The 13,929-nt window shown below is 41.1% G+C and overlaps 1 protein-coding gene across 1 annotated transcript in view; it reads left to right on the forward strand.

Moving 5' to 3' along the window:
- The first annotated feature begins 3,583 nt into the window (after nucleotides 1-3,583).
- Nucleotides 3,584-13,929, forward strand: part of LOC148518871 (alpha-2-macroglobulin-like) — a 178,041-nt gene continuing 167,695 nt past the window's right edge. The window contains exon 1 of the mRNA XM_088476978.1: nucleotides 3,584-3,667. Coding sequence (XP_088333104.1) covers nucleotides 3,594-3,667 — 74 coding nt within the window. The 5' untranslated portion in view covers nucleotides 3,584-3,593. The remainder of the gene's footprint in view (nucleotides 3,668-13,929) is intronic.

Genomic DNA, 13,929 nt, shown 5'->3' on the forward strand with positions numbered 1-13,929 from the left:
AGTTAAAATGGGAATTTCGAAAGAACCATAATGCTTCAGTGGCTGAAGTAGAGGAGAAGGTAGAGGAATGGGTTTCATGGTTGAACCCAGTGAAATAGTTCTCAAGTCTAGGAGAGTGGGTCCAGGAAATGATTGCGAGCATAGGTAAACTCCTGATCCTCATACTGGTTGTCATCATAGTAATTGGCATATGTGTCAGGTGTGTTCCTACTGTGTTGAAGTGTGTAAAATGTAAAGATAAGGTAAACCCGAAGAACGAAATTATGATGGTGGCCAGTAGTGACAATGTGAATACTGAGGTAAATGTAGACCTGCATTACAACCCTGAACTAGGAAATACCATTGTATAATGTATTATGTTTAGACATGCATAAAATGTATTATTACAATGTTATTTTAAAACACCTCAAATAATGTAAGTCCCTATCCCCCCCAAGACTTCCTTTATAGGATAGGTGCATACCCACATCTTTCCCATGATCTTCCAGGATCCGCAGTGTGCATATAAAGGTAGTTTTATGTCCCCTCCTGGAGACACATTATTAATGGATTAAGAACCACCCTGTGCCATCCCATAATATAACATTAAATAATATGTCATAATGTAAGCCTAAAAATTAATTTTAAAAGTCAGAGTATGATAGCATGTTGTCTGCTATCAAAGGGTGGACTGTCGAAGCCGGATAATTGGCTGAGACAGGATCGGTTTAAACTCAGATCTGCGCAACGCCATTTTGCAAATGGCAATGAGACGCCATTTTGCGACTGGCCGCACAGCGCCATTTTAGTGAAACTCGCCACTATAAGTACATACGGCGATGCTATTATTTAGCGTCGTGTTCCCACGCAATAGAAATAAATTAAAAGTCCTCACCACATAAATACAGACAGTCGCTAAAACATATAAACTAATTATCCCTGCAAGACACGCACCATAGTGTACTCCACAAAACACATATTCGCACAACGCTAACTAGCGTCTTTCCCCAATTCCCCAATACTTACACACTGCATACTTACATGAAAGGTTCCCTAGTATTAAAGTGTAATATTCAAGGTTTATTCAGTGATTATTAATGTCGTGTAATAAAGGTTATTTGATATCTAAGGTTTAGTACATGGTAAGCAGACCATGTCTGGTGTTGTACTGATTCACTGTGTCTCCACAGATTTCCGATACCATTGGTGAGAAGATCGGAACATGCATCTGCAAACTATGGACTATAGAGAGTTAAAACATTAAAATGTACTCTGTAATGTTAGCAGCTTAGATTAGCATGCAGCGGGAAAAAGGACACAAAGGGCGGTTGGAGGCTGTTTGTGTCCATTTGAAATTGTACTGTAAACGATCCTGTAACAGAAACACCTTTAAGAAGAACCAATGGAATCATGCCAAACTTGTCTATTGGATTGCCAATCCCTGAAAGAGTATATAAGTGTGCTCTCTGACCCCAATCGTGAGTCTTCTTGCTGTGCTGTTGACGGAGGTTTCTAATGCTGATGGTATCTGGGCCCGGAGCACGTGCGTATAGAACAACTGTACCTTGGGTCTGTATGATTTATTTGCGCTAATTGTCTTTAGATCACAGCGTGTAACCATCTGTTTTTTATACTGAATAATAACTTTTTGTGCTTTGGAACCACATTCAAAGTCTGAAGGCATTTATTTACTGTGCGACTCAATACGCTAAATTGCGACAATTTTAGAAGGTATAGGCAGGCGTTTAGAAGGTATAGGTAGGATTGCATAGAGGTTTAAATCAGGTATCAATACCACCCAGTCACACTGTGTATGACCACCGGACTTTAGTGGCATAACTTTACCAGTCCTAATCCACTCTTTCAGCACATGCTCTTATTCAGTCTGGTAGGATCTTCCCCTGCAATATGTTTGGGTTTCCTATCAGCATTACGACCACCAGAAATGTGCTTGGCATTGCAAGCACTCAGTCTCCGTTCCACCCCTTATACTACATGATGTTGCCATGGCTGAAGCTCGAGTGCAATCTTATTATATCCTTGTGCCATTGTGGTCATGATTCGAGCTGCTGGCCAGGTAGGTGGTGGGCATCTGGGTATAAATAGGACTTAACAAGCTATAGTATGCATCATACAAGTGCAGTGTATGTGATACTAGTTCAAACATCACATAATCAGAGCCAGTAATCACATAAAGTGAAGATTTCACAGCAGGGCCAGGCCGTCTGAGCTGGGAATGAGCAACAGCTCCCTTATTCTGTATGTTGTGGCCACAGCTCTAGTAAAATCATATTATATACTATTGTGGTCATTATTATGAGCTGCTGGTCAAGCCATGTACAACAGGGGGTTCCAGGCAACTGGAAACCCCCCTGTGTTTGCCTATGCTATGAACAAAGAAAATTGTATGGCAACATAACTACTGTGTTAGTGAATTATATATACAGGTTAAGTAAGTAATAAGAACTCTGGCCCTGATTCAGAGCCGGACGCTCTGACAGAGCGCTCGCTCTGAATCAGGGCCGTCCTTTTTTTTTAGAGCGGCCTCCTGGCTGCTCGAATTAGCTGTGGGTGACCACCCACAGCTATAGCAAGCGGCAAAAAAAATCGTCGCGATGGTCAAGACCTTCGCGACCATCGGGCTTGCGACGAGACCCTTGTGGTAGGGTCTTATTGCCGCAAGCCCTGGAGTGCTTTCGGCTCTATCAGAGCCGAAGGCACTCCCACTGACTTCACTTGTGATGTCAGTGGGGCCGGCCCCAGACAGTAGGCGTTCCCATAGGAACGCCTCCGTCTGGGCAGCCATGCCCCGGCACGCCCACCAAAGGGGGCGTGGTGTCACTCGCCATCGACAGCATGCCCCCTTTGGTACAAGACCCATAGTGACGGCTTGGCCGTCGCTATCCGGGTCTCGCGCATGTGCACGACGGAGCCGGGTTCATCGTGCGCATGCGCACTGGGCCAACATCGACCTGCTTGCGAGCGGGTCTGAATTAGGCTCTCTGTGTGGTTGTACATAGGGAAATTGAAACATGTGGGAGGCAAACTAACTTTCATTAAGGAATTAATAGAACTGCAGATTTAACAAACAAGTGGATCATGAGATTACATGGCTGGCACATTGCTATGCACTGTATGGGATAGTAACTGGGATGTTTCATTCCATTCTTAGCTTACGGGAACAGGGGACAAGGTTTGCAAGTGCCTGTAACACATACCGAAAAGCTCTGCATGCCCTCCATCTGTGCAAGCAGCATATCTCCATGCCAAAGCCTTCTAATTGCTTTTCAATATGTCACATCAGTTTAGACCACTGTGATAGCAGAGAGTTAACAATGCTTTGTATTGGCATCACAACTTAGAAATCCTCATGCGCACCTGGGCAGGAGGCCTCACAATTACCGTAACAGGAGATGATTCAAGAAAACATTTCAGTAAACAGACTCAGCGCAATGCAAACATGTTCCATCCCTCACAGAGAAGGCCTTGTGCAAGGGTCAGTGTTTGTGTACCGTGTGTAATAGTTGTGTGTTTGCCAGGGGGCTGTACACAGGCACAGCTTTATAAAGCCTTTCCAGCATTCTTCATTCTGAACGTGATATCTGGCCAGCAGCATGTGGAGCTCAGCCCTGAGACTATGCCTGCTCCTGACGGTCATCCATGGGGGAGACCTTAAAGACCCTGACCCGTAAGAAACATCTCCTTTATCTACAGCATTGTGCATCTGGATATTGCTAGGCAGTTAACATTAACTTTCATGAAAATAAGTATTTGTAAATTATTAGTTCTGTTATAGCATAGGTTCTCAAACTCCAAACAGGGCATGTTTTCCAGGTCTCCTCACAGAATCACAAGTGAAATAATTAGCTCCACCTGTGGATCTTTTGAAAGTGTCAGTGAGTAATGAGAACACCTATGCTCCTACTGGGTGAATGTGAACTGTGGGCCTGATTCAGAGCCGGATGCTATCAGCCGTTCGCTTGTACGCATTCGATTGTTTTAAACCACGCATGCGTCCAGTTCTCATTGCGCATGTGCGGCCAGATCATTGCGGTAATTTTTCGTTCGCTCGTATACACAGCGAACAGGAAGTGACCTATGTCATTTGATTGACAGAATGTTCCGTTTATGGGTGGTAACGGGGGTGGAGATGAGAAAACGCAGGCGTGGCAAGCCGTTTTTTGGGCGTACATGTATTATCTTGTGCGAACGTCCAATGTGGACGCTATTTTATACACGTCACTGTGTGATCCAGTTTCCATTATGACTGCTCGTTCAGCTTGTGGTAGGGTATTTAATCTCATAAAGATGATGGTCTCTTCGTAGCTCCCTTAGCGAATCGATGTTTTGCTATTCTCCTTTACAAGGCACAAGACCAATCACCTAATAATTGGATCACTTGCGAGAAGGTGATTTTCAATGGCCATGATTTATTAGCTAAATTTGGAACGCATGTTGTGTTCCTATTTGTTTGGGTTTTGTAACCACTGCAATCACAAAAAATAAGTTTAAATAAAGGTTAAAATGCTTGGTTTTTTTTGCTAAATTCCGCACGCATGTTATTGTCAGTTTTTTTTTTTTTTTAAAAAGGCCAACACCTTTTTTTTATGTCTAATTTTTTGGGACAATTTGGTTACAATACAGAAAGACAATCATCTACTAATTGCTTTGCTTGTGTTATTGTTTACCTACCTGTTACCTTATGTTTTTTGGTTTTAAATATTTTTTAAAGTATATGACCTTTGTTATGTATTTAAGTATGTGTGTTCCAGTCCCTTTCAGCCATTTGCTAATGAATTGGACACACATTTTTTGAAGAATGGTTTTTTATTTTAGCAAAAATTAAATGTTGACATTTTTTGCCAAATGTGGCTTTTTTTTACAGCCAATTTGTTATTTTATTTTACATTAAAAAAAAAATAATGTAAAAAAAAAAAACAATTCACAAGAAAGGAGAGGGAGGTTTGGTGTAGCCAAAATATGGGGCAAACACAGAGATGAAATTTGGGGAAATTAGCCAGTGCTGTCAACGCCTTCTCCCCCGCTTGGCTTGATGTTGGAGGGAGCATGATTTTGTCTGTCTGGTTGTACGGCGTGCCTGGGCAGAGGTAGCTGGTGTTTCCTCTGGGCTAGGCATAGGGCTAGGCACATGTGGAGGGATGGCCGATGTTGCGCCAGAGGTGGAGGGCCCTGATGTTCCGGCAGGAAGGGAGGCCGGCTCCAACATGCGCAGGTGGACGAGCTGCTCCAGGGCATTAGCTATTCTGACATTGGCCGCAGCGTTTTCCTCCAGGGCGTCCTCCACCCATAGCAGATTGGCGTCCATCCTCAGCAGAATCTCTGTGTTTTTATCCGTTTTATCATTGAGATCTGTGAGAAGGGCCACTGCCTGCGAGGGGGAAGGCCCTGGACTGTCCGCCACAGGGTCCCCAGCTAGAAATACTGCTTCCTCCCCTGCGGAGCCAGCAGATCTACTGCGGCCAAACCTCAGTTCTGGAGCAGACTCGTCCTCTTCTGTGACTATGTGAAAAAGAGAGATCATAAAAATATTAGTACATTTGTCTTTGTATTTAAACAAGTTGTTCAAACATTTTTTTTAAAATTACCTGCAGCAACATGTGGAGCCGCAAAGTCTGGCATGTCTGTGTCCATGTTGGACACGCCAAACACCTCCTCTTCCTGCACACACCCCTGTGCCAGTTCCTCCAAATCTGTTAACTCCAATGACACAGGGGTTGGCCCACCACCTGTCCCCCCTGCATGCCTAGCCCTATCAGCCAGTTTTTGTTTGAGCCGATATTTGAAGTCGCTCCATCTGTTGTTTAAAAATGTATGTTTAGTTTTTTAACTAAGTTTTTAGAATTGTGGAAATAGGTTATATCATTTACTTACCGGCGTTTGACTTCTTTGGTTGAACGGACAAAATCACCAACATCATTGACAGCACTGGCTATTTCCTCCCACAGTTTCCATCTCTGGCTTGCACCCATATTTCGGGGTGCCTGTGCCAGGTTATCCACGCACTGTTGCACCAAAGCCTCCATCTCCTTTCTTGTGAATTGTGGCTGCCTTTTTCGTTTGGCCCTGGCCTGGGTACTAGGCCCCGCAGCCTCCTCATTGTCAGTCTCAACACCTTACAAAAAAAAAAAATTAATTTTTTTTTTTGGTGTGTTAACTTTACATTTGGAGCTACTTACTGTTTGGTCCTGGAATTTGGCTTTGCTGCTGTTCAGTGGACATGATTAAACCCTTGAATTCAGCAGACCCATTGTGGCCTCTCGTGACATTTTTATAGATGCGTGTGCATTATACGGGCGCATCTATTGAGCGTCATTGATTTGAGCGGGAAAGTTAGGTCTATTTAAGGCTTTTTTGTGGCCTTGTTTCGGGGTGGGTTGATAGAAGTGGTTGGTGGATGTTCTAGGTGCGGAGTTGTTGTTTGTGAAGGTGTTTGGATTTGCAGAGAGTTGTCGAGTGGTTTTGTTTTTTTTCGCATTTTTGCGTTTTTGTAATAAGCCTTTTTTTTGGTTTTGAGGTAAGTTTGGTGGTTCGCTTTTTTGGTTATTTTTTTAATTTTTTTTTATAAAATGTTTTGTTTTTTTTTTAGTTTTTTTTATTTTATATTATCTCCTTTCGTCTTGTGGACTGCATTTCGAGTTTCGGGATCGTCTTTGTACGGTAAGTGTTTATTGAGATACATTAGATCCTGTTAATTGTTAACATTTATCATGTTTTTTTAAGGGATCTCATTATGCATTTTTTTTTTTTTTGCCCAAATGATTATTTGGACATCAAAAATGCGAAATGTCTGGCGTATATTTTGAACAGCTCCTGTCTGTGGCGTTAGCGTACCATTTAGCTGTATTTTTTGTCCTCTATTGCGTATATTTTGCACAGCTCCTGTCTGTGGCGTTAGCGTACCATTTAACGGTATTTTTTGACCTCTATTGCGTATATTTTGCACAGATCCTGTCTGTTGCATTAGCGTACCATTTAGCGGTATTTTTTGTCCTCTATTGCGTATATTTTGCACAGCTCCTGTCTGTGGCGTTAGCATACATTGGATTAATAGAATAAAATCAGACACTAACAACATCTGTGTAGTGCATGCATTCTTTATATTTTTGCCTTAGGCTGTCTTTATTTTGTTGGGGTTTTTTTGAGTTTTTATTTATGTTAAATCTAATTCGTAGGTTTTCTTCAAGATGTCACTGCCTAACCCTGTAAGATTTTTCTTAATGTTTCAAAAAGATAAGTATATTTTCTTATTTTTAAATTTTTGAAAAATAACTACATTGTCTAACATTTCAGATTGATGTTGGGCGAATTATAGTGGCAATGGTCCACGACCCCGACCAACCTGAACATCCTCCTAGGCGTAGGCATCGTAGGCGTGCAAGGCCCCAGATATTTAGAACACATGTCACCCTTTTTAGAATGCCTGATGATGTGGTTTTACGGCGGCATCGCCTACCACCCCAAATCATCCTAGACACTCTTTCATTAATAGAGAGTGATCTTGAAAGGCAAATTAACAATCCAACAGCAATACCACCACTTACGCAGTTAATGTCGGTGTTACATTTTTGTGCCTCAGGATCCTTCCAGACCACAGTTGGGATTGTTGCAGGCATTTCCCAATCCTCCTTTTCAAGGTTCCTGAGGGCGGTCATGGATGCACTGTTTGAGCACCTACATCATTTTATTAATATGCCATTGGATATGTTTTCCCCTAATGTGGTGAAGCAGAAATTTTTCCAAATTGCAGGCTTCCCACTCATCATAGGGGTTGTGGACGGTACTCACATACCACTTCAGCCTCCAGCAGCGCTGGAGGCCATATTTAGGAACCGCTAGCATTTTCATTCGATGAATGTAATGGTGGTATGTGATGCCTCCCTCCAGATCCTGTCCCTGAATGCCAAATTTCCAGGAGTGCACATGATTCATTTGTCATCCGGCAATCAGGGCTTTGGCACAAATTGAATAACCTACAAGCTGGTGACGCGTGGCTTCTGGGTAAGTGGTACCCCTAATTTTTAAAGCAAACACTGTTGACTTAGAAATGGTACTGAATGCTTTTTTTTTTCACAGGAGACAGTGGTTACCCTTGCACGCCCTGGCTGCTCACTCCTTATTTGGTTCCCACACCAGGGCCACAAACTCAATATAATTCCGCACTTACTGCCACCAGCAGGTGGTGGAGCATTGTATCGGCCTTTTAAAAAGCCGATTTTGATGCCTCCACCACTCTGGTGGCGACCTCATGTATTTGCCGGCTATGGTTTCCAAAATTGTGGTCCTGTGTGGGATATTTCACAACATCGCCATAAGGAGTGGTGTCCCAATGCAGCCAGAGGAGAGTGTCAGAGGGGGCCATACGTGATGATGTCGTTTCCCGCTTTTTCAGGTCTTTGAATTTCCTTGGTTTTACATTTGTTGACATTGTGAAGACTGAAAATTATGTGTGTTTATGTTTCGAATTTTAACCTTATTTTATTTTTATTTATTTTTTTTGCAAAATCCAAGCAACAACCTTCTTACTTCCTGAAAATGCTCGCTTGTGACATTAATTACTCCAAAATTACCTTTACACCTGTACAAATGTGTTTCTTACCTGATTTTGGGACAACATGTTGGCATGCACCATCTTCAAGCAGTTCTTGATTTTTTGTTTCCATTCTTTGTGTGTATTTGCTTTTTATTGTAAAAAATTGTATAATAAACTACTTTTAAAATTAAATAGACAGTACCTTTTAACTTAATTTACAAGTGTTTTTTTAAAAATATAACTTTTTTTGGCAAAACTATTTTAAAAACAACATAACAATTAACAACATGTTTGCATAGTTGGGCCTACCTTTTTTATTATTTTTTAAATTATTATGTGAGTTGCATGGATATTTTTGAAAAACTTAAATAATTACATAAGGGATTTTTTGCAAAACATTATGGAGTTAATGTCAATTGGACCAATTATTGGAATGTACAAATATGTCTTTAAAGTCTGGGAAACCACTTTTTTTTTTTAAAGTTTAACTTTTAAAGAATACTTACTCCAAAAATTTCGTATGCCACATTGTTTGCATTTTCATATGCAAAATCCATAAACCAAAATGTTTACACCAAATTTTTTTTAAAAACATGACCTTGTGAGCTCATTTTGGAGTCAATGAATGAGATTGGTTTAAACAAACAGCTTTTATTAATAAAATAAAAAAACATAATAAATTAATGTCGCAAAAACAAAATCAAATGGTCCATTGCGACCAGCAGCTGGACCAAATGTCCCCTCATTGCCATTATCTGGCCCAAAATGGCTTGATCCTGCATCCTTGGGTCTGTAGAAAGACAAATATGAGTTTCAAATAAATGTGAATTTTTAAAAAAATACATACAAGAAAAACAGGATTATTTACAGTTAAATAAAGTTTACATACCATGCTAATTTTGTTGCAAAACTATAGTGGTAACATACATTTGCCTAAATTACCAATTGGCACCAAAACAAAATAAAAAAAACATGAACATGAGAATAGTGGTTTGAACAATCACTTTGGGATCTTAATTAATCCTTACACCATTTGTATATTGATTTTAGTGTAGAAATTTAATAAAAAACAATGAAACTTGTATTTGGCTCTGGCATATGTGGTTATTGTAAAGTTTATTTTGTTTAGAAACATGAATAAATTGGTCAAAAATTTAGGAAAAAAAAATCCCAAACAATTTACAAAGAAATAAAAAAGCGTTTAAAAAAAAAAAAAAAAATTGAAGCAAATTTTTTTTAAAAATACCACCCAAAATAAACAAAAAATAACCAAAAAATGGACTGCCCTTAGATTGTAAGCAGGGATACAACAGTGTATGCATATAGGGCACATTTTTACACAATAATTGCAAACAACCCAAAAAAATACCTGCAGGTTCAGGGCCAGGTTGGCCCAGATCCTCTTCCTCTGAAGTGGGCCAGTGGATCTTTGAAGACGGGGGTGAAATGTCTGGGTGGGATAAAGGGGAGGGGTTGGATTCAGGAGTGGGTGCATCAGGGGAGGGTGTGGGAATGTGGATGGGTAGGACAGGGGAGGGAGGGGTGATTTGGATTTGGGGAGCAGGAGAGGGAGGGGAAATAGGGATGACCAGTTCAGGGGAGGGTGGCGAAATTTGGGAGGAGTGGGCAGGGGAGGAGATGGTGGGAGTTGGGGAGAGGGGTTGGGCAGGCCTCCGTCTATGTCTCTGGATCTGCTCCTGACCTAAATGATGTATAGTTTGTAATATTAGCAAATATGTATACCCAAAAACATTTTTAATGTAACACATTAACTAAAAAAGAAAATATTAATCTTAAAAAAAAACAATAACGAGGTCCGAAAAAAACGCATACTGCACACATGCACACGCATTAATGCAAATTGACATTAGCAAAGACAAAAAGTAACAAGAGATTGTCATAGATATATAAACATTCAAATATCCACTTACGCCGACGGATCCTCATCCGAAGATGCGCAAGCAGGTGTGGGGCCCGGCGGCGTAAATCCGACCACCGGCGCTCTAATTGGCCGATGGTCCTCCGATATCCCAAGGCCCGCAGCCTGCGCTGCGCCTCCGCGTACGCCCGGCGCTTGCGTTGGTTGGTGATGGGGGGCGGCATGTCAGTAATTCTCCTATCAATTACTTCAGTGAGCACCAGCAGCTCAACCCGTGTAAAAGCACTGGCTCTCAAGATGGCAATGGTTTTTTTTTTTACACAAATCAGTTTTATTACAGGGACCCCTAATTTTTGATTGGCAAATGTACTTTCATAAATAACATGAAGAATTCTATTGGTTAATGTGTGAGTCATGTGAACAACCTCTAAAAATATATTGTGACTTATGATTGGCTTGCTTCATTTGGATGCGTTAGCAACAAGCCGGAAATAAAACAATTTCTAAATTATAAATCTAAATAAAACCTATTAAAAAATCAAACAAACAGCCTTTGGATTGAAAAAAAACAAGTTTGCCGTTAAAAGCGGACGGATTCTACGGACCAAAATGAACACAAAACAAACAATAAAGTTTATTGACATTCCAAAAAAAAAAAAGATTGAAAACTTTCGACCAACAATTAAGTAAATTAAGGTAATGATTGGCACCAATCGATTCACAGATGTTTGACGAAGGAGAAACAAGGCAATCGACAAATGACAGGCCTACTTCTGGTCGTAATTGTGCGAGCGAACACTTCATCCAAAAACGAGTAGTGCGCTCGCTATTTCGGACGCTTGTTAGCTAGAGGAGGGGTTGTGGAAATATGGGGCGGAAGACTCGCTACGAGTGACCACACGTGCGAGCGCTTGGTTTGACATTTGGACGGACGTACCTCCTGCGGGCGAATGGCTGATAGCGTCCGGCTCTGAATCAGGCCCTGTGTGTGGTCTTGAGGACCGAGTTTGAGAACCACTATGTTCTAGGAGAGCCACTATGTCTGCCACCAAATGTAAGGGTCAGTATTGTACATGGTGAAAGTAAACCTGAATATGGTGGAAATGAACAAAGGATTTCTCTTTATTAAGAATTAATTCATTTTAGACCAATCTGTTAAATTGGTTACATTTACCAATGTCACCGCACATCGCCAGACGAGTGTGCCCTCCAAGCCGGTTCAGTATCCAGAGGTTTGGAGGGTAATAAATGAAATTGCCGGCAATGTACAACTGGTTTAAATTCCCTTAAATCTCATGCAGTTTAAAATAATTCACAATTGTGCTAGTTAAAGACTCTCATTGTCCCTGTACTGTATTTTTTTTTCAAAGTACAATTATTGCTCTCCTTTATTAATAATATGTATAATGTCCCCCTAATTTTTTCATTAATGATAATGTCCTCCCCAATATTTTTTAGTTTATGATTATGTCTCCCTATATTTTTTAATTAATGATAGTGGACCTCTTATTTGTTACATAATTTTGGTTTAATAATTAGAATTGTCCCCATGTTATAATGTTGCCTGTAATGTTGTCTTGTCTAAAGTAATTTATGGGTAACCACCACCCAATAACACAAGAAGGAGGCTGGAAAGGGAAGAAGTTGTCAGTTGGGAATAGAGGCAGCGGTCAATGGCAGAGTGAAGAGGATGGGCAGGGATGCAGAGGGAGATGAAGTCAGAGGCATTGGGGGTTGCATTGAGTGAGGGTTTTATAGGTGAGACCATGAGAGTGAGGAGTTTGAAATGGACTCTATAAGGGTATAAGAGCCAGGGGAGTGCCTGACAGAGAGAGAAGGTAGATACAAAGTATTTGGAGAGAAAGATGAGTAGTGCAGCAGCATTAAAGATGGATTGGAGTGGAGAGAGAGGGGCCAGATAAAAGCAGTTGAGAGATGAGTGAGTGAATGAGGGTCCTCTTGGCCTCCAGTGTAAGAATGGGTCTTATCCTCGACATATACTGTATTCTAACATGGAAGCAATAAGAAAAGGAGAGGGTCTGAATGTGGGGCTTGCAGGAGATGAGACAATTATTGAGGACCGAATGTGACACATTCTGTGATATCTCCTGCTTTAACTCTTTGATGAATGGCCTGAAAATTTAATTTCTACAAAAGCAGGTGAAAATTAAAATTTTCACCTGCTTTTGTTGACATTAAAAGATGATGAATAGACCCCTAGGTATCAAAAAAGTAATCTATTAGACCATGTAACAACGGAGCAACAAATCTTATATATAAACTTCTTTGGTCTGTTTGTTTCTCTGTCTGGTTATGCATTCAGACACTCCTACACAAATTTGGATGAAACCAATGTGAGGTGGTCCAGTTGGATCCTCGCCAGGTTTTTGGGGGGGTTAGGGTCCTGGTTGGACCTCCCGTTGGTGTACACTGGGCAGAACTTTGACTCAGAGAGCCTGTTCTGGACCTTCACAGAAGGGCAAGAAAAATACTGCGCTGGTGTGTCCCTGTCAAAACACATATAGGCACATAAGGTACAGAAACAGGCAAATCTCAGGTGCACAACTCCAAATTATTAATAATATATATAAATGCAATAAAATTTTGCAATCAATAGAGGTTTTTAGCATAATCCTGGCCAAGGTTATGGGCCTACCCACCATATCCAGGTAACCTCTTTCGGGTAGGTCCCTAACATACTAGGATTCAAATCCAGAGCGCAGGACCCCCCAAAACTGGCCCAGCCAAGTCGCGCCAGGGCACCACCATAGTAAGAAAAGTGCAGTGTAAAGAGGTTACCTGGATATGGTGGGTAGGCCCATAACCTTGGCCAGGATTATGCTAAAAACCTCTATTGAATGCAAAATTTTATTGCATTTATATATATTATTAATAATTTGGAGTTGTGCACCTGAGATTTGTCTGTTTCTGTGCCTGCAATTAGTCTCATCAGGTAGCACCTCCCATTATATATATATAGTCAGGTTGTGCAGTCCAGAAATCTTTCCCATATACTCCATTTAATGTGCTTTATTGCACTTCTGAGGGAAAGGAGACACCCTCATTCTAGACTAGCACCTTCCTTATTGGTTTCAAAGCATGGAGTATGGTAATGTATATGCACACTGTATTAGGCACAATTCTAGGTAAGTCCTACAAGTTATATACTGTAGTGCAACTTTGGTTCATTTTTGGGGTGTGGGTCCCCCTGGATTTGATTGGTTAATCTGTCTCAGGGCACCGCATTATAACACATTTTCCTTTATAACACATTTTAACCCTTCACTGTGTGTGTTTAATATATATGTACTTCACTTTTTTATTTTCATTCTTTATAAGCAGCTGCAGCTGTTCCTAACTATCTCTTTACACTGCACTTTTCTTACTATGGTGGTGCCCTGGGGCGGCTTGGCTGGGGCAGTTTTGGGGGGTCCTGCACTCTGGATTTGAACACTAGTATGTTAGTGACCTACCCGAAAAAGGTTACCTGGATATGGTGGGTAGGCCCATAACCTTGGCC

The sequence above is a fragment of the Taudactylus pleione genome, unplaced genomic scaffold, assembly GCF_031769625.1.
Source record: "Taudactylus pleione unplaced genomic scaffold, aTauple2 ptg000198l, whole genome shotgun sequence".
NCBI lineage: Eukaryota > Metazoa > Chordata > Amphibia > Anura > Myobatrachidae > Taudactylus > Taudactylus pleione.